Source organism: Saccoglossus kowalevskii, chromosome 11 (assembly GCF_978046115.1).
Source record: "Saccoglossus kowalevskii chromosome 11, keSacKowa6.1, whole genome shotgun sequence".
Classification (NCBI taxonomy): Eukaryota; Metazoa; Hemichordata; class Enteropneusta; family Harrimaniidae; genus Saccoglossus; species Saccoglossus kowalevskii.
The window spans coordinates 15,278,622-15,299,874 of NC_140651.1; the positions used below are offsets into that span (position 1 = coordinate 15,278,622).

General features: G+C 35.2%; 2 protein-coding genes across 3 annotated transcripts; one reads left to right on the plus strand and one right to left on the minus strand.

The window, feature by feature from the left end:
- Nucleotides 1–1,647: 1,647 nt before the first annotated feature.
- Nucleotides 1,648–14,939, minus strand: LOC100367220 (NADP-dependent malic enzyme). 2 transcript variants are annotated; one of them, XM_085504910.1, is made up of 13 exons: nt 14,817–14,939; nt 12,653–12,811; nt 11,449–11,649; nt 10,544–10,705; nt 9,794–9,897; nt 8,563–8,672; nt 6,554–6,651; nt 5,704–5,817; nt 4,917–4,979; nt 3,997–4,108; nt 3,598–3,749; nt 3,087–3,260; nt 1,648–2,912 (listed from the first exon to the last, which is right to left on the minus strand). In XM_085504910.1, exons 1-13 carry the CDS (start codon nt 14,889–14,891, stop codon nt 2,670–2,672), a joined length of 1,767 nt encoding a protein of 588 aa, XP_085361036.1. In that variant the 5' UTR covers nt 14,892–14,939; the 3' UTR covers nt 1,648–2,669. The 2 variants fall into 2 exon arrangements, with proteins under 2 accessions (XP_085361036.1, XP_085361037.1); XM_085504911.1 differs by lacking the exon at nt 4,917–4,979.
- Nucleotides 14,940–18,686: 3,747 nt separating this feature from the next.
- On the plus strand, nt 18,687–20,955 carry LOC100367071 (D-beta-hydroxybutyrate dehydrogenase, mitochondrial-like). Its single transcript, XM_002736059.2, has 3 exons — nt 18,687–19,104; nt 19,633–19,785; nt 20,425–20,955. Exons 1-3 carry the CDS (start codon nt 18,687–18,689, stop codon nt 20,904–20,906), a joined length of 1,053 nt encoding a protein of 350 aa, XP_002736105.1. The 3' UTR covers nt 20,907–20,955.
- Nucleotides 20,956–21,253: the final 298 nt, after the last annotated feature.

Here is a 21,253-nt window from a genome sequence, read left to right on the forward strand (position 1 = left end):
ATAAATCTTTGATACAGTAAATTATTATACACTGGTATTATGTTGGTTCACGTGGGTTAATATGCTGATGACTTTATAAGAATTTGCAAGTATCGCAATGTTTAAATTACAGACAGCTTTAATGCTGGATAGTGTTATAATGAATGATGTAAGCGTTGAGGTCTTCTACTGTAGTAGAGCATTGCATGATATACCTGTATCATTGTAAGCGTTGAGGTCTTCTACTGCAGTAGAGCATTGCATGATATACCTGTATCATTGTAAGCGTTGAGGTCTTCTACTGTAGTAGAGCATTGCATGATATACCTGTATCATTGTAAGCGTTGAGGTCTTCTACTGTAGTAGAGCATTGCATGATATACCTGTATCATTGTAAGCGTTGAGGTCTTCTACTGTAGTAGAGCATTGCATGATATACCTGTATCATTGTAAGCGTTGAGGTCTTCTACTGTAGTAGAGCATTGCATGATATACCTGTATCATTGTAAGCGTTGAGGTCTTCTACTGTAGTAGAGCATTGCATGATATACCTGTATCATTGTAAGCGTTGAGGTCTTCTACTGTAGTAGAGCATTGCATGATATACCTGCATCATTGTAAGCGTTGAGGTCTTCTACTGCAGTAGAGCATTGCATGATATACCTGTATCATTGTAAGCGTTGAGGTCTTCTACTGTAGTAGAGCATTGCATGATATACCTGTATCATTGTAAGCGTTGAGGTCTTCTACTGTAGTAGAGCATTGCATGATATACCTGTATCATTGTAAGCGTTGAGGTCTTCTACTGTAGTAGAGCATTGCATGATATACCTGTATCATTGTAAGCGTTGAGGTCTTCTACTGTAGTAGAGCATTGCATGATATACCTGTATCATTGTAAGCGTTGAGGTCTTCTACTGTAGTAGAGCATTGCATGATATACCTGTATCATTGTAAGCGTTGAGGTCTTCTACTGTAGTAGAGCATTGCATGATATACCTGTATCATTGTAAGCGTTGAGGTCTTCTACTGTAGTAGAGCATTGCATGATATACCTGTATCATTGTAAGCGTTGAGGTCTTCTACTGTAGTAGAGCATTGCATGATATACCTGTATCATTGTAAGCGTTGAGGTCTTCTACTGTAGTAGAGCATTGCATGATATACCTGTATCATTGTAAGCGTTGAGGTCTTCTACTGTAGTAGAGCATTGCATGATATACCTGTATCATTGTAAGCGTTGAGGTCTTCTACTGTAGTGTAGAGCATTGCATGATATACCTGTATCATTGTAAGCGTTGAGGTCTTCTACTGTAGTAGAGCATTGCATGATATACCTGTATCATTGTAAGCGTTGAGGTCTTCTACTGTAGTAGAGCATTGCATGATATACCTGTATCATTGTAAGCGTTGAGGTCTTCTACTGTAGTAGAGCATTGCATGATATACCTGTATCATTGTAAGCGTTGAGGTCTTCTACTGTAGTAGAGCATTGCATGATATACCTGTATCATTGTAAGCGTTGAGGTCTTCTACTGTAGTAGAGCATTGCATGATATACCTGTATCATTGTAAGCGTTGAGGTCTTCTACTGTAGTAGAGCATTGCATGATATACCTGTATCATTGTAAAGAATTAATAACTCTGAGTAATAATAAAACTGTACCATAAAGCTATAACATTTTATTACCGGTAGTAATCTTAGAAGTTCTTGGAGTACGTGTGCTCAGTGTGTATGCCACAACACAATTATAGACAGTAGTATTCTTATTTATATAAAAGTCAAATGGAAAAAAAAATATCAATATGTCTATAAATACTGTAGAATACTTTATTTTCGCTTGGAATTTATTTTCGCTGAAGGGATGATTCCGTGAAAATAAAATCCAGCGAATATACTTTTTTCCCATATTTCACATTAAACTCATCAAAAATCAGTGAAAATAAGTTCCACACAAAACGCCCAAAAAGCTATTTCAGCGAAAATTAATTCCACCGAAAATAAAGTATTCCACAGTATTTGTAATCAATGTAAATTTTAATATTCTTTATATATACAATAATTATGACCATATTGCACTTGATACAGGTAACAGCTTTGCTTCATTTAAAAACCACAATTTTTTTCCCACCATCAACTTGCACATTTTCTGTGATTTTGATTTATTTGTTAATTGTATACCAAATGGACATAACTGCCTACAGACCCAGATCAAAACTATTGAAACAAATTTGGAAAGGTTTAGATTTATTTTGTGAAAATTGAGTATGTTGTTCAAAGGATGAAAAGATGAATACTGTAATCTACATTTTGTTCAGACTATGTTAATTGAGTAGGGAATGACTTTCAACTGAGAAAAATAAATTGAAATGTTTTTGTGTATATTTAACCTTTTCATCACCAGTTCCATTTTTTCATCACAAAATAGTACCGTTATAGTCTGCACTTTCCTTCAAAAGATTGGTACACACAAAAAAAAATGTACAAAACATTTTTTTTCGAATAAAAACTGAAAATTAACTCAAATTTCATCTATTTGCTCTAAAATCAGGGTTCATTTCCAAAAATATTGAAAAATATAAGAAAATTGTGGAACAATTTGAGCTACAAAGTTGGTGGTGGAAAGGTCAATAGTTTTGGGAGGATGTGTAGTCGTTGTTGTCCTCCATTTTTTTCCCCCATGTACTCTTCACTGGTCGGAAGGCCATTCATAGAACTTTGGTACAAAGTCATAGTACTCTGTCTGGTAAACATGACTACGAACAAATTCTTCCTTGTCTTCAGGTTCTGGTTGTTTTGCCGCCAAGCCTTTGCGATAGGCGTATTCCACAACCTTTGTTGCTATCCGCAGTGATACTGATTTGATTGTTGAAAGTGGTGGATAAAGTCTACCTTCGGACAAATGAGCATCTGTCACCTGATCTGCCAATTCCTACATGGAAAAGTCACAAAAAATAGAAATGAAAACGTCTGCTCCAGGCTTCTGTGCAAACAGTGATACTTTATTTATAAAAAAAAAATCACAATTTTGACCTGAGAGGGCGCTGTTTCAAAACAAAAGTTGACTCTTGGTGGTGCTGTTTATGATAAGTGATATCCAACTCACCTTTGCAGCAATCAGAAACGCATGGTCATCAACTCTTTTCATTCCGCTGGCAACTATTCCCAGGGCCACACCCGGAAATATGTAGGAATTGTTTCCCTGTGCTGGATATAGTGTTTTACCACTTGGTAAGGTAACTGGCTGAAAAGGACTGCCGCTTGCAAACATACACTCGCTCTGTTTTGATGGAAAATAAAAAAAAATTGGTAAGAGAAGAGAAAAGTGGCAGCAGATGTGTTTTTATGAATGCTGTAGGTCAAATAGGCGAAAAGGATAACTTTTTTATATTTTTGGACATGTTCAAAGGAATTTATTTGATGATGCGTCTTAATAAATCTATATTTATTTGAAAATGGAACAGAATAGGAAGCTCTGTGCAGCTTATAGAGACCTTGTTGATTACAAATATTATGGTGAGGTCTGGAACCAACATAAAACATGTGAAAACCTATATTTTTTATTGTACTGTCATGGTTTTAGTATGTTTAATTGAAAACATTAAGTGTGAACTTACCCCTGGCACATCTGAGTATGCATATGCTTGCTCTGCGGTACATTCCGCCATACTAGTAGGGTTACTTAAAGCAAATATTATGGGATGGTCATTGATTGTTGACATGTATTTAATGATTTCATCCGTGAATGCACCTTTAGCTGCAGATACACCTACATTAAGAAATAAAAAGTTACATTTTTTAAACAAATGTTCTTAATCAATTCAACTTTCTGTTATATGTGTTTTAGTTATAAATCTGCAAGTAATGTCAAATCCTTTAGATCAAACAGCACTAACACCAAAGTCAAAAACCAAGACATTGAAAGTGGGAAATAATTTTATTAATTTTAACTTTCTTCTTTCAAGAGAGTCTTCAATTTAAAAGAAATATTGTAAGTTTCTCTTTTAATATCTTACCAATAATGGCTGTGGGTTTGACTGTTTTAATTGTGTCTGCAAGGTTTGCTATTGGATTGTGAGCCTGAGCAAACCGTGATCTCTGTTTATTCAGCTCACTAGCTGGTCTATCCTGTTAACAAAAAGAAAAAAAAATATCCAGACAGAAGACCAAGCAAGAGTTCAACCCTAATTACCCACGAATGCTAATAACAGTTTGTGCAAACTTGCATAAATGTACTGTGAAATACTTTATTTTTGCTGGAATTAATTTTCACTGAAAAGACTTTTTGGTTGTTTTGTATGGAATTTATTTTTACTGATTTTTGTTGAGTTTAATGTGATACGTATATAGGAAAAAAAGTATATTCACTGGATTTTATTTTCACGGAATAATCCCTTCAGCGAAAATAAAGTATTTTACAGTACACTGTGACCACCAAATACATTCAAACTCACCAATGTCATACATGAATACTGTAAATGTATTAATTATTCATTGGGTTATATTTTCGTTAAGAAGTAAAATCTGCTAAATCAAATTTGTGTGAACATATAAAATAGTTTTGCTTGAAAATTTGCAAAATTAAAACCCAGTAAATATGATTTTACAGTATCACACTAGTTACCAGTTGTACCTGCATGCACTATTGGTGTACTGTAAAATAATTTATTTTAGCTGGAATTAATTTTTGCTGTAAAGACATTTTGGGTGTTTTGTATGGAATTTATTTTCACTGATTTTTGACGAGTTGAATGTAAAATATAGAAAAAAAGGTTATTTCGTTGGATTTTATTTTCACTGAATCATTCCTTCAGCAAAAATAGAAAAAATTAATTCCAAGCGAAAATAAAGTATTCTACAGTATACCAATCACTATAGTGATCTAAGCCTATCAATGCATCGAATATGCATACAGGTCAGAATAACGTTAACCCACCGATGTTGAATTAAACCATGATCTGCAAGCTATGACGTCACACTCACAATCTTCATATTCAGCCTAAAAGATTTGGTGGTTATTATTCAGATTGATATGTCATGAAATTAATTATACTAATCTGTCTGTTGGTTAAGGTATATATATATCACAGCGCCCTCTAGTGGTAATAGTTTGCAATGTTTGTGTTGCAATCTTCAAAGATGTCAGCATTTTAAAGTTTTAGAAAAATAGGTTAATTGTTTAATTTGTTGAAGGCTATTTCTACACAGGCATTACACTACGTAGCGTCGTCTAGGGGTGTATGCGGAACACCTCCCATTGATTATTATGATCACCAATAGAAATGATAAAATCAGTTGGTATGGCAACAAATCCTGAAATATTGGAGCACTGAAGCTAGTCTGCACTTGACAGAAACAAGACTATGTTGTCTAATCACCAAATTACTCAATGCCATTTACATGTGAGCATTTTGATCTTTGCATGGTTCCCTTTATTTAAGGAAGATTTCTAAATTCAATTTCAGGATTCTGTTGGATGAGATTTAACTTAACTATAAAAACATGCAAATTTGTGTTTGATTTATCATGGAAATGCGTCATAATGCTTGACTGTGTTCCATAAGAGGGAATGCAACTTTAAATACAAATTAGGGAGCATGTACCACTTAGTTTGACGAAAATTCAGAAGAGTGCAGTCACAATAGTAAACAGCTGCAAATATAACTCAAGAATTGCATTACATACAATGACCTTAAATCACCGTGTTTTCATAGCCAACTCACCATGACAACTAAACCTGTTCGGTCCACCAACCAGATTGTCTTCACAGCCTCCTCTTCAGTCAAACCATCTTCCATCATTGCCATGACGATGAGACTGGCTATACCAATTGCTGCCTATATAAACGCATTGGATTATGAATAAATTTATCGTTTTAGGAAATTTCTTTATTTTGATCTTAGTTGTTATTTATATACTACTGTAAAATGACTAATATTCACTGGGTTTAAATTTCACTGATTTACCATTTCAGGCATATTCAGTGGGTTTTAAATTCACGGTTTCGTCATTTAGATAATGTGTTCTATGCTAAATTTTACATATTCACTGTGTTTTAATTTAGCGCATTTTTCCAGTCAGCGAAATAAGCTAAATTAAAACCCAGTGAATAATTACCCCCTTTACAGTATGCATGAAAATTATAGCAATATGTGTCTTTAAAACTACTGGTATATAACTGGCTTATTACCAATGTGATACTAGTAATTGGTTGGTATTGAATTGTGACAATAAAATTTGTTACATGTATCGTGTAAATTTGAAATTGTTTTATAATTGTATAGTAAATAATTTCATATATATTTGGTTCACAGCCAAATGTGTTTCTTCTTTAAAATTGATGTAGTTTTATCACAAAATTAAAGAATGTTAAATTGATTGACACCGATTTTGAACACCATGAAAAATCAAAACTGGAAAAATAGCACTTCTCGTTGCATTCGCCGAATGTCTTCTGATAATATTTAACACAATGCTATTAAATTTAAATTCTAAATTCAGAAAAGACATCAATTGAAAATTTATAATTCAAAGTAAAGTGAAAGATGTTTTTATAAGAATGACATCACTTACTTCTCCTGCACCAAGAAATACAAACTTGTTTTCAGACAATTTCTTTCCAGTCATTCTTAGGCTAGCATAAATTCCAGCTAGGGCAACTGATGCCGTTCCTAAAAACAATAACAATTACAGAATTTAAAAAAAATTATTTACATTTATTTATCCAATTTAATTTTAATATTTACGGCTATAACACTTCATTAGTAGGTTTTTATCTGAATAATAACTACCACTCCTTATAAGCACTCGCCTCAATTTATAGTTATTAGCAATGGAATTGACACAAAAACACTAAAAACACTATCAACTGCTTTTATTTCATGAAAAACAAATCCCAGGGAGTCAGTGAAAATTGAAAAAATTTGTAGCAATGAAAATTTCCCTGTGACTCTTGAGTTTGAGTGACTTTCGCAAAACTTTACGAATGCTATCAAATCCTGAATGCACAAAATATAACAGAGATAATTAAACAGTATAAGTACATGTATATCTATTGCTACATGCTAAAACAACTCTGATTATAGGTGCATGTTTTAGAGGCGCTTCCAAATCAGTGCAGAGGGAGCACTGCAATTCAGCGGCGCCACCAAGTGGGGGAAATAGGGTTCTCCCTACCAGGATGTAGAGTTTTTGATAATTCTAAGTTAAAATGGAGCATTCCATGGCTTCCTTGTGGCCAAAATTACTATCAGACAGGTCACAGTTGAAGACTGGCCACATGTGATCCCTGGTCAATCAAAATTTTATGGTTGCCAGAGGATCTGCTCCCCAGGGTAAGGGGGTGCATGACCATGGCATGAGGGTGCTGCGCCCATGTTCCCTTGTTTAAAAAAAATTACTGCAGTGTATGTATTCTACTGACCTAGAATCACACACAGGTTTGTCACCGGGGAGTACGTTTATATCAATTTAGCAAACCCTGCAGTTCAGATGGTTGATTGACATAACAATTATTATTGGCTTACTGTTATAAATGTTACTTATAGTGAAGAGAATCGAATTGAGTGTAAAAATAGTAAATGCGTTAAACCCTTTTAAGTATAAATAAACCTATCTGGTTAACTATTTATAACATATTAATAATTTAGGGTTGACACATCGTGGACCGTGATCACACATTTGTTTTGTACATGCTTGTACTGTTGCACACAATCCTGCATTAACGTATTATGATAGTGGTTCGGTGGTGAACTTCGGGGGAAATAAGACGACTGTTCAGTTTCACTATTAAGTGTTGGACGTACATTGATAAATCCTAATATGGTTGGCCGTATTCTAACTAGCGAATGACTTCACAAATGCGCAATTTTTTTTTTTAATTTCACCCACATATAACTCACATTAATATGTGAAGGGTACTGTAGAGTACTTTATTTTCGCCTGAACTAATTGTCGCTATTAAGAGATGAATCGGTGAAAATAAAATCCAGCAAATATACCATTTTTTTACTATATTTTACATTCAACTTATCAAAAATCAGCTAAAATATCAATACAGCAAAAATGTCATTTCAGTGATAATTAATTCCAGCTAAAGTATTGTACAATATGTAATGCTTAAACCCTTCAAATGTCATGATCTAAACCAACCACAAAACAACATTTTGCAAATTTTCATGTATTCACTATATTTACTTTGTTAATTTTAGAGCAAACATAAATAATTTCATATTTGCTACAGTGTTTGATCAAATATTTTTTTTTTAAATACAGAAAAAATGATGTGCAGTGATTTATTTTATGAAAGTTGACTTTGTTATTCAATGCCAATTTTTTTTACACTCAAAATGGTGTGAGTTTGTTCACATTTTCTGTAAGTTTTACTCAATTTAATCTTAATTTTGAACCAAACAGATCAAATATGACATTGCACCTAGTTTTTGATAAAAAAAATTGGAATTTTCATAAACGTTTTTTTGTGGAAAAAAGCAACTATAAATGGAACTATTTTGTGGAATGGTACCTGAAGTTGTCTTTAGCACCCAAACAGCTAAAGTTTTCTTTGAAATAAATAAACTTACCTTGTATATCATCATTAAATGTACAGTAATCGTCTTTATATTTTTGAAGAAATCGGAATGCATTTTGGTTACCGAAATCTTCAAACTGAATCAAGCAATTATAGCCATATCTGAAATTTGATTGAATGAAATTGAATCAATCATCTGAGAAAACGAGCAATGGTGGTGGCTCCATTTTTCCACTATGGTAGCCTGGAACACCATCATAATTATTATCCCCACCACCAGAGAGATTTGTTCCCACTGTACCATTACAGGATATTATTTATTCATTATTTTTCGTGTGTCCCCTCTTCCCCTTATTACCAGCACACATATACATATAGATAAATTTTTCTACTACTGTACTTGCTCTATTAGAAGCCCATCTCTAATAGAGATGTGCATAGGCATTTGATGTACTGGTATACTGGATCATTAAATATGTGACTTTTTTTTTTACTGTAGACACAAATCTGTCTTCAAATAATCATTAACCTTTCCACAACCTGATTGATTCAAATTTTTTTCACTTTTGACACTTCCTCATATTCTTCAATATTTCTGCTAAAATAAATCCTAATTTTGGAGCCAGCAAACAAAATTTGATTCAATTTTCAGTTTTTACTCAAAAAATTTGGTTATTATTATCCCAATCTTCTGAAGGAAAGTGCAGACTATAGACTATTTTGTGAATTTGTGATGAAAAGAGGGAACTGGTGGAGTAAAGGTTAAGCATCAATAATAGAGCAAATACAATATTCATATTTTGTTTTCATTAGAACACTGCAAAGCACTATGAATACAACTATATATATTAAGCATAATTTTTTTGAGAAGCTCACACAATGCACGAATGTGAAAAAAAACTTGTGTGAATAAATTCTAAATTTACACTAAATACTAGACATATAAGACGTGTATTTTTCATAAAAATTATAAATTATGGATTTCAAAAACTACAAATTAATTAAGTTGTGAATTAATATTCTTTATATCTTTTTTACTGAGGTCCTGAATGCCATATTGGCTTGCGACTTACTTTAACACTGTATGATATGTCCTCTCTGTTCCCCATCTAGCCAATTAAATACAGCACTGTACGCAAAGTTGCAATAATTATTTGTTTGCACAGCCAGGATTCATTTCCCTATACTATTCCTACATGCTAATGCCATTTTAGAAATTTTCGCCTTGCAATTGGGAGCCCAGCTATCAACTGTGTGATCAAGCCCTGTCTATGTATACTTACTTTTTGACAACAGCTTTCATGAACTCGTCTACAAGGTCATCGTACTCTTGAGAGCGAAACCGTTTTATGCGAAGTCCAATGTACATAGGATCATTCAGTAATTTCTAAAAAAAAATATTTATTTATTTTTATTTATAATTTATTTCTCACCTTCATACTATTGTATATTTTTACAGAGTTTAAATTTTACTGTTTCAACATTCGTTGCAGACTTGTACTAATTCGATATTGATGGGTTATTTTGCATTTTCAGCAAAAATAAAAGAATTTTGATTTTATTTGATCCCTAGGAATACAAATATTTCAGAATTCACAAAACATTAATTCATATACTGTCACATACATCCCAGGTTTTCGTGCCCCCTCCCCCTCCTTGTCATGCAACTTTAATTCTGAGGACTTTCCATTTATCCTCAGGGCGGAGTACATCACAGAACGTTCTATGTTGCTAAGACGCGCACCTCTGTGCCATGTATTTCTTTGGGCTCTGCACGAGCTGCTGTGGAACGTGGGTAGAAGAGTCGGTAAAGAAGGCTGAATTTGAGAAAACAACACAAACGCAACTTTGAAGTAATCTTCAACAACAAAATTAATCTATGTTGCACATGTAGGGGTAATCTTATTACACTGTTCAGAGGAGTCTCAACAACCATCCCAAAGTACCGTTTTCTGAGAGTTTTTGTTTTCACCATAATGGTTGCCAGGCGGTGAAAATGCCCGGATGTCTGCCTCAATTAAAGGGTGTCTCACCTCATTATTTGTACCAACATCTAAGCAAACTGGCAGGGTGTGTGAGGGATCCACCCCTGCACATGCAGTATAAAGCGCGAGTTTTCCGACCGGTATTCCCATACCATGCGCTCCTAAGTCTCCAAGTCCCAATATCCTCTCCCCATCAGTCACAACTATCGCCTGTGAAATAAATTGGATTGTTTTACAAATAAATTTGCCCGTGTGTTAAAGTTTCTGATGATCGCGCACCATCTTTGTTTTCTTGTTTTACCAGCATTCAAAAAAATTTTTTTTTTTTATGAAAGATCAAAATTAAAGCATACTTATCCCTAATGATAATTCCAAACTCCAAATAATTTTTTTTCCTGGGTCTAAGACATTTTTGACCAAGTTAAACTGATTATGAACTTCCATGGCAACCGATTGAATTTTAAGGAGCGCAAATACATGTACATGATTCTATGGTATTCATGCATTCACAAAAGTACTGACACTCCATGTCATTAAACCGTGGCTCCAGGTGTATAAAAAGAAAGATGGCCGCCAGTTTTCAGTATGCAAATGACACTCAAGCGCGAAATATCGCTTCGGGGTGCTTCGAAAAATCACTTCAGAGACATTTTCACTGCTACAAAATTTTGCTATTTTCATTGGCTGTGAAAATCCGTCTCTTGCCAAATTAAAGCAGTTTACAGTACTTTCTAATTATGAGATGTTCAATGCTACACCGAAGCCTCGTTAAAATGAACTCCCTGATATAATGAACACACCCAGTGTGTCACATGCTTCATTATAGTGAACACTTCACTATAACAAAATAATTGTATTCCCCTAAAGAGTTGGTTGTAACAAGGTTACAGTGTACCTAGAGTAATTTACAATATATTTGCTATTTTCAATCACTTGAGATATCCAATACTCACTTTAATATTAGGTTCAGGCCAATTTCTTAGGATCTCTGCAATGTGACCTCTGTCATGAATCGTAATAAAAAGTCCACGTGGTCTCCGATATATATGACCATATCTCTGACAAGCTAAACCCACTGTAGGTGTGTATACTATCGGCATCATTTCCTCCAAGTGATCATTTATCACTCTGTAGAACAATTTCTCATTTGTATCCTGTGGAAATAGAAGTATTATCAAGATGGTAAAGAGCGCCGCCACAGGTAATATCAGTAATAAAAACAAAAGAAATATTTGCTATAAAAACAAAGGAATCAGAAGAGAGAAAACATTGATATACTATATGTCATGTTACGAGTCATTTCTAGGGCACTGTGATTAATATATGCCAGCCATTTTAAAGTTTGTAGTTATACTTTACTAGTCAACAGAAGGATGGCGGTTTAAGAGTAGCGCCCTCACACGAAGTGACAAATGTACACTACTGTTTAAGAAAACGTCAAATCCTAGTTAGTATATTAGTAATGCATTTTATGCTTGTGTACTTTGACCTTCGGGGACAAAATCTTTGCACATAATTATTTTATTATCATAATTGGGGCATAAATTTACTGCACATTCCCAAATGAAGCGCACATATGCCAAAAAATGCTTTTATAGTATTGTTACAATATGAACGTCGTGTGAACTTTGACTCGCTTGACTTACACGTAGTGATACCAGGTTCGGCCCAAAGAAATACACACTAGTTCATTATCGATAGTCCAGGTATATTCATCCAAATCGTCAGCTGAGTTAACGCCTGTCTCCTTCTTTACTTCCCCCTTACAAAATCTTACAAACTACCATAAAACTCGAAGGCGTGTCAGAGTAAACATACGATGAGCCAATCACTGCAGCCGTTGGCATGATCACGTGATTGCCAGGGATGTGTCTCGCGAAATTGCCACTACTGAATATAGTTAGTAAACAATCTATTTTTAAATTTCCTGTAATGTATATTTATAATGTCTACCTTAAACGGCATGCAAGCCGCTGATTCCAAATAATGCTGCAACGTCGTGTGAACCAAATGTACGTACATGACGTCGTTATGGTAACAGTATGGTGGGCCAACAAAATATCACTTATTTTAAACATTCGCTACTATTAGAGTTAATATGCTAACTTTTACTTAGAAAATTGGGAAAAGGTAAAAAAACAAAACAAAGCATCTAACCTGTATGTCCATTAAGAAGGAATATTTATGCAAATCATCACACTGCCTATGGTAGTTTTCTATAATTCTTTTAACTTGCATGTCCTGGGAATTAACAGTAGGTGGTAGCAGACCATGAATACCAAGTGTCTGACGCTCTGGGATGGAGAAAGCAATGCCCTGGAAGAAAATTCGCAGAAATCAGCACAACAATCGAAACAATGTTTCTCATAATCTTTAAGTTGTATTGTTGGCAATACTTAGTTGAAATCTCTTTTAATTTGGAGTAAATATTGACACGCTATGGCCATCTGACGCATGCGCAGGTGACGACTCCCCCGCTTTAATCAGTAAATTTGTGTTTCATAAAACAAGTTTTTGACCACTTTTATGTATTCAACTGCCTTACATGTAATTTGTATATCTTTCCACCAAAAAGTCAGTGTGACATTTGGAAGCTCAATAGTTTCTCAGATAATTTTAAAATGAACAGAAATATTTTTTTACTACATGTTTCAATCAAAATAAACTGTTAACTATATATTTAAAAGTCTCAGGCTATAATCAATGGTACTCAACATCCACGCCTAGAAAACAATACTCATTTTGTTTTGCCGGTAACTGAAATACATTGCCAGCACTTATGTTAATCTCACTCAGATCTATCCTTATTTATATTGGTCACCGTATGATAACAGCGCATGCGCATTCGTTGATAATAACAAGTATGACTATGGTCAAAATATGCTATATTACAGTAAATCAACATGCAATAAATGTTTGGTTAATGTGCGCCTCTATTAGAGATGTGCTTTCAATTGAATAAGAGCGAATTTGGTGTTATTTATTCACTTCAAAATGAAAAATACAATCAGGATAAACATGATTTGTGGAAACATCCACCCATCCATCATTTTATTAATAGACAGTTGCACAGAAAACAGTAAACATGTGATTTGCATAGTAATATATGGTAATTTAATGCATTACATGTTTGGTGCAGCGCGCATTGTTAAACATGCACGCTACATTGGACCCATTTCGAACATGATGTAATGAGACAGTGTATTTTAATGAGCTATTTATACATGCAAATTTATTCATACATTTAACAGCATTTTTCTGAGCATAGTACCCAGATCTATTGAAGTGTGTATGTTTCCGAAAAAATCTAAATATATAGTTGACGTATGACCTGTGAATTTATTTATTTTCTTTGGCATATGATTTTACTGTTTGATGTTTTTGAACATTTTCGCTGTAAATACTGATTCAATTCATAATACCGAATTAAAATTACAGTCTTTATAGTGCATATAAACCAAACATTATATGTGTTCTATGTTTGACTTACAAAATACTATTTCTTTTGTCTATTGCATAAGGTCATGCGCTATCATTATAAAGCATATAATTCTACTGATGTCAGTTTTAAATTTGAGATCTTGCAAACATCATGGATAAACAATGTGGACATTAATTTGTAGTGACACATTATGAATATCAGTGCAAGTTTGATTTTCCCACAATCCAACGCGCTTTTCTAGTGAAATCACAAGTGTGAGTTTTGACCTCGGGTCTCTTGCACTAATCACCGCCAGCAACTTGTTCGATACCTTTTAATTACCAACAAAAATACGTAATAAAAGCTTGGTAACCGTTCAGCTTGTACTCGTTAGTGTGCGCAACAGTCAAAGTCGCCATTTTTGTTTATATGTGACCCATATCTTGCGCATGCTTAGCGCGACGACCACCGCCCTTTAAACTAACAAGACAAACCAGGTTGAAAGCCTTGATAGCGCGATTTCACCAGGGCATTGTTAACACACTGCAAGGAAACGAGGGCATGGTGAGAGACGATCATGTTTTACGAGAATATATTGAAAGTAACAACATTCTATAACATTACTATAAAGAGACTACGAAAAACGAAACAATTTGACAACGAAACGAAATCCGTAGTCGTCGCGCGGCGCGTCTTAGAATTTCGTAGGAATGAACAATGTAATTTACACGCGTCGTATACGCCCCAAACCGAACAGGGCGCGGCGCGACGACCATGGCCTTTTAAAGTAATGTGAGTGCACTGCTGGTGTCTAGTCAGCTGGGAACCAAACAATACCACGATCCATCGGTATACAACCACATATCTTCCCATTCATGTCTTACCCGGCAAGGGTCTTACCTTGTTCATCTTGAAATCGGCAAGAACTTCGGGTCCCCATTTTCTGGAACCGATTACTCCAGCTGTCATCGACATGATAACAATATGTACCAGTGAAAGGTTCCGTATTAACAACGGCCTATATATGGCGATACAGTTAAAGCGCAATATGTGTTGCCGTATGCTATAAATAGCATTCCATGATGCGCTAGGTGACCCAACAAAGAACACCTACTCGTAAAACCACAGAGCTTTGTAAACTGATGTTTTTTGTCTGATTATATAGAATCTAAATGAATTTTGCTTTGCCCCCCTTTCTTACATGTAAATAAATGTTTTATTAAACAACATCTAACCATAGACCATAGATTTGTTATCTAACCGTGGAACACCGTCGATCTCATAAAGCCTGAGATAGTTAAACTCCTCCTTGTAGAACGAATTCATAAGAATATAGCGTACATGGTGTTACTCAAAGCATGGAGATACATTTTGTGTTCCCTGCTCAAATAATAATAGAGCGAACGTCGCGGTGTTAGCTAGTGTACAGCGATAAGTTGTGCAATTGTTTTACCAATACAAGTTATTAGGTAAAAATTCAAAAAAAAAATTCTCAGTGTGATAATAAATATGTTGCATATGTTGAGTCAAGTCGTGATAAAAAATAAAATTAATAATAATAAATAGTACTAGATGTGATCTATCACTCTAGTTGTTACCATAACGACAAGCATCATGTACGCGCATTTTGTTCATATGACATTACAGTATCGTTTAGGGTAAACAGCTTGCTTGTTTGGGGTAGAGATTATAAATCTATATTTCAGGAATTGTATAAATAGATTGTTTACTAATTATATCCAGTAGTGGCAACTTTGCAAAGCTTTAACCGTGAGACACGTCGCTGGTAATCACGTGATAGTACCAACGACTGCAGCGATTGGCTGATCGACAGAGTTTTTGTAAACAAAGCATAGACCTTAAAAATACATACGTTAATCGATCAGCGATCGGAAACGAAGTATACATATATGCCACACCCAATTTGTTTTCTTTAAACATTTTGACATTATCGACAAAAATCGTTCTATAAATGTAAGATGCTAAACCATATATACGAGATAGTTTGGTTTCCTGTCCCAACGCTGAGGGCGGTTAACATACGAGCTACAAACATAAAATGAACTGTGATTGCTGAAGTATTTTGATGTTCAGTTATTCTAATTTATTAATTTTATGTTTTCACTTATATCCTTGAATGTACTAATCTCAGTAACTTGCCAATGTACTTTTGAAGTGGTAAAAATAGTTAAACATCAAAACTCATACTTCTGCTTTCCATTAAAGAATTGGATTGTTTATCGACACAAATGTCGCATATGCGCACCGATGCCCTTTAAAGAAAAATTGCATTTTTTTGTGATTTATTAAAACCCATATTTTTTAAATAACCGAGAACAACAAAATATACCCCACCATTCGCAATATAGAATTTTCGTTTTGAGTCATAGGAACCCATGGTGAAAGCACTAAAATACTGCCAAAATGGCCACTATGAACTAAAATAAGGCATCTTTTTCTCGAAAAGCTAGTGACCCCAAACTGTTTTAAAGTCAATATCCAATATTGCCTGGAAGTACAATTTATTGGGAAATAAATATATTCTGGGTATTTGAAATCACGAGTAGGCTTCTACGTTAAAGGGGGAACTAAATAGGGTCTAATTCTTACGTTTTGTATATTGATTATAAATTTGAAAAAAAAAATGATTATCTTCAGAGTTATGATGATTTAAATATGAGAAACCACAAAACTGTGAAGGACTTCCGTCCGCGCCATCTTGCCATAAAAAAACGCCCGCATGAGGCATAAACAAGAAAGGCAACAAAGCATGATGACGAAATACTATCTGATTATATATACTTAGTAAACAACTTGATGAGTTTCGACTTTTACGTTAATGTTATTTACAAGCGTATCAACATGCAAACATTATTGATGTGCGAATGATCGAGACGGGTATTTTGTTTTCTTTTTCTGCCCTTGTGGGTTCTAATAAATGCTGTTTCCAGTACTACTGGACCAAACTACCGTACCAATCACGATTATTATGAACAGAAACACACTTTTTACACGCATGTTTCAAAGAATATCGTCGACGCCCGGTAAAAACACTCTGGGCTTATAATCGCGAATGCCCTCAACTCGAAATTAAAAAAATTGAAAATGAGCAACACTTTTTGTTGTCATGTCAGCTATACGTCAAAAAAGAGAAAGTTTGTTCAAAAGACACAACTTTATTCATGACAACAAAAACAATGAACAGTTATTCATTAATATTTTAAATAATAAAGATGAAAACATTATAAATGATATGGCGAAACACATCTATAGCTGTTTTAATATACGAGAAAATTCAATTAAAAGTGAAATGCTTAAACCACCTGCTTCAGAAAATACCAATTAACCATTTATTCTATTTTGAAATTTGGTCTTGTTTGATTTTTTTTAGCGTTAGCTATTTTTCACATGTTTTTCAGATTGTATTACTTTATTGTACTTTTCGTCAAAACCTCAAATATGGGGTACGATAGCAATAAAGAATATATTATATTCTGTTATATTCTACATGATACCACAGAGCTCCACCAGACGCCAGTGTATGCCATACGGGAAAACTACAGTATGGTGCAGTGGTTTTCGAGGATACTAATGTTCGAACTCGTGCTCAGTGCACTGGAACAGTGTGCGGCGACAATGGGGTGGCGCTGTAACCGTTGAAGTTGAGAAGCGCCACCACGTCGTAGAATTAAAATTTTGCATGTTACCTCCATCGACAAGTTCGCTATCCCGGTGTACTATTACAACACAAACAAGAAAATATTAAAATAATGGATAAGCCACTATTCACACCCCATGTGCGGGTTCGAGAATATATCTCTAGGGTATATATTGAGATCACGGTTACTAGTAACTATTTTTTAGATGGAGACCTGGATTGTTGTGTCACGTTGCGACCATACTCAAAGGGAAATGTGTCTTCAACCTTGACTTGGGCTGGTATTCCTCCAATATGTGTTTTATGTCCCAGCAGGCATTACTAGTGAACAATATACTAGTAAACCAACTGCAAATGTGTACGTTTAATCGGGCCGCTCGATCGAGTCGCACTTTGACGTCAATTGTTCGTTACTATGCCAACCAGCATGCGATTTTCTGAAAACAAACGTCGCTTATTGTTCAAACTAGCTCACGAGTTGTTATGACAACGTTTCCTTGCAAGTTGTTATATTAAAATGAACATAGACATGTATATGTATATGTAAATACAAAGCAACGAGCAACTCTTTATTTCATTTTCGGTTGCGAACATCTGCGCATGCGCATGAAACGTATAAAAGTGCGACGGACATTAGCCACAGTGATCAGATATGTTTCAATCCGATAATGAGAAGGGATGGTCAACATAAATTCAGTTGCAAAACTCTGCAATTGTGGGGATAAAGTAAATACGTACAGTTTCAAAACAGTATGCCCTGAACGCACGGTCTGCACGTTTATGTTATTGATTATCTGCAAGAATCAAGGTGACAATGTGTCCATGTTTAAAACCTCTTTTCATAACACAGAATACATACTAGGAGATTTCTTTATTATTTTCTTTCAATGCGTTTGTCATATTATCATATCGTAGTATAGTTGCACATGTGTGACCGGGGCTTGTTAAGTTAATTATTCAACTGTATAACAGTGTGTATGTCAGTCATACATTTTTTTGCTGCCCGGGGAATTACATGAACGACCTTCAGCACTTACCCGTATTCAACCCCCACTGTATATTAAAGTCTCGGCCATCCGTCAATAGGATCATATACACATATAACGGATATCATGACGTCTTTAAAAGTCCACCTGGTGTTGTCAACTGCACTAGCATTGCTGCCATTTATACTACCGTTGCCGTCGACAACAGTCGCTGTGAAATTCTTTTTGAGCGTTTTCACAGCGGTCCTGACTTGCTCCGTGCTCTCAAACCTTCCAAGGGGGCGTTTACCTATCGCTAACAAGGCCGTGTTAGTGACTGGCTGTGACTCGGGTTTTGGTCTCGCTGCAGCTCAATACCTGCATTCTTTGGGATATTTAGTGTTTGCAGGGTGTCTGTTCAAAGATAAGGGAGGTGAAGGGGCCAGTAAACTGATGCGAATTGATCCAACAAGACTCAAAGTCCTCCAGCTGGACGTAGCATCGGAAGTTCAAGTCAGGGAAGCTGTACACTTTGTGAAGCAACACTTGATCGATAAAAATAAAGGTATCTGCAAGTCATAGATCATACAAATGAATACTATTATAGGATTATCGTGCGAGCGTCCCGTTATCTGTGTTCTCCGTGTTAGCTCGGCAATTAAGCGGCAATATAATACGATGGGAGATTGTTTTCATACCCTTCAGTTTTTGCTCGGTACTGCACACACATGCACATGGGTTATACTTATTATTAATTGATAAAATAATGAATCACGTTATTGTGTATATACGCTAAATCAAGCAAAAGCTTTATTTAAAGCGGGGGGGGGGGGGAGTCGTCACCTGTACATGCGTCAGATGGCTATAGCGTATCATTGTTTACAAACAAGCGTCTACCCATGAGCCTTTGCGTTTTTAGCGTGAGTTGTTATCGTTGCTTGGGACTCAATTCCAACGCGTGCGCAGGTGACGAGCCTCACGCTTTAACTACGTCGTCTTAGCTATTGCTATTCGAATAATATCGCGTTAAATCACATGACACAATTTGATTCAGATCGCAGTGTTGACATTTATTTCTTCCTTCTTCCCCCAGGATTATGGGGGCTGGTGAATAACGCAGGTGTGTCATTTGTAGGTGAGATTGAGTGGTGTACTGTTGAGAAATACAAATGGGTGTGCGAAGTCAACTTGTTTGGTATGATTCGTGTAACCAAAGCATTCTTACCGCTCATCAGGAAAGCCAGAGGTAAGAGGTTAACCTTTATAAACTCGGAGGAGGCTGGTGTCAGAAATGATAAAAAAAAATGTGTAGGAGAAAACCTGTAGAGAAAAATAACAGAAAAATCTGCACAGTGAAAAAAAGTACAGCGAATTCATCATGGATAAAATGACACAAAACTAAGTAAAGGGGAACAATATTTTGCTAAAATGCTGCTAAAATATTAAGTAAAGGTAGGGAATAACACCGTATCGCGCCGGTCACTTGAATCGGTCGTGTAGATGCACAGTTTATTTTTTATTTATATTCGACCGACAAATTATCGGCTTTTTCGGGATGGTCGCGGCTAAACACGATACTTTTTAAGCAAAGAATTTTCATGAAATGTTATCGAATTAAATATTAAATTTAAAAACATAGGGTACCCGAACTTGAATTATCATCCTCATATATAATGCAAGATGGCGGCCAAAGTAGGGTTATTGTTTCCATAGAAACAAGTTGAACTTCATGTATATACTCTTTTTCATTTATTTGATTCTTGATTGTATTCTTTCTCTCGGCAAAATAGTTATTTTAGAATTTCCACATTTATATTAGTAATGTATGTCAACAATCAATATGATGTGTTAATAGGGGGCTATTTTTTACTTTTGACTATGACAGGTCGGATCGTGAATATGTCATCAGGTATTTCGAGACAAGCCATTCCAACCAGATCAGTGTATTGTGTATCCAAATTCGCTGTACAGGGATTCTCCGATTGTCTGCGATACGAAATGGTGCACTGGGGTGTAAAAGTCAGCATCGTTGAACCAGGCAATTTCATCGCAGCCACTGGAATCTTCAACGATGACATCATCGATGGATATGCCAAGGAATTGTGGGAAGGGATGTCAGAAGAAGTGAGGAAAGATTATGGGAAAAGGTACTTTGATGATTCTATCGCGACCATGCGGACATACTCTTCATCCGGGGTACCGACCATGAAACCTGTGATTGACGCTTACGTAGACGCGTTGGTATCCAAGCGACCAAAAATCAGATATTATGCCATGCCTTTGTATTGGCAAGTAAGAAGACTAGTCTTCACGCATCTCCCAGAATGCATTGCGGATGCAATTTACCACGGTATATACTATTCCTGATAAGTTCATCCAATACATTTAACAAATAAAAAAACACCTCCAAAATATAAAAAAAGATCGCTGAATTTATGGATCTTTCACCGAAACAGAGATTGGTTGAAAACAATTTGAGTTGAATGTTAATAGGGATGCACTCATCTACTAGGTTTGGCAAAGGGTATTTTCGTAAGCTGTAATCAATTGTTTTTATTTTCGTAATGATGTAATTTAAATAAATAAAAAACGTAAATTCGTAGACATGGGCAAGGTGTAAATTGTAATCAGCTACTAGTATTTTATTCGTCCGTAATTTGTAGAAAGATATTATTTTTGTAAGTGTATAAAGCATTTCCCAAATTAAATGTCGC

Excerpts from the sequence above, each read along its gene's own strand:
- LOC100367220 (XM_085504910.1), bottom strand. The coding sequence starts at position 14,891 with ATGTCGATGACAGCTGGAGTAATCGGTTCCAGAAAATGGGGACCCGAA. Across the intron at positions 11,650-12,652 it reads CCTTCTTAATGGACATACAG|GATACAAATGAGAAATTGTT; the intron begins GTTAGATGCTTT and ends CTATTTCCACAG. Across the intron at positions 2,913-3,086 it reads CGTTTCTGATTGCTGCAAAG|GAATTGGCAGATCAGGTGAC; the intron begins GTGAGTTGGATA and ends TTTTCCATGTAG.
- LOC100367071 (XM_002736059.2), top strand. The coding sequence starts at position 18,687 with ATGACGTCTTTAAAAGTCCACCTGGTGTTGTCAACTGCACTAGCATTG. Across the intron at positions 19,105-19,632 it reads CTTGATCGATAAAAATAAAG|GATTATGGGGGCTGGTGAAT; the intron begins GTATCTGCAAGT and ends TTCTTCCCCCAG. Across the intron at positions 19,786-20,424 it reads GCTCATCAGGAAAGCCAGAG|GTCGGATCGTGAATATGTCA; the intron begins GTAAGAGGTTAA and ends TGACTATGACAG.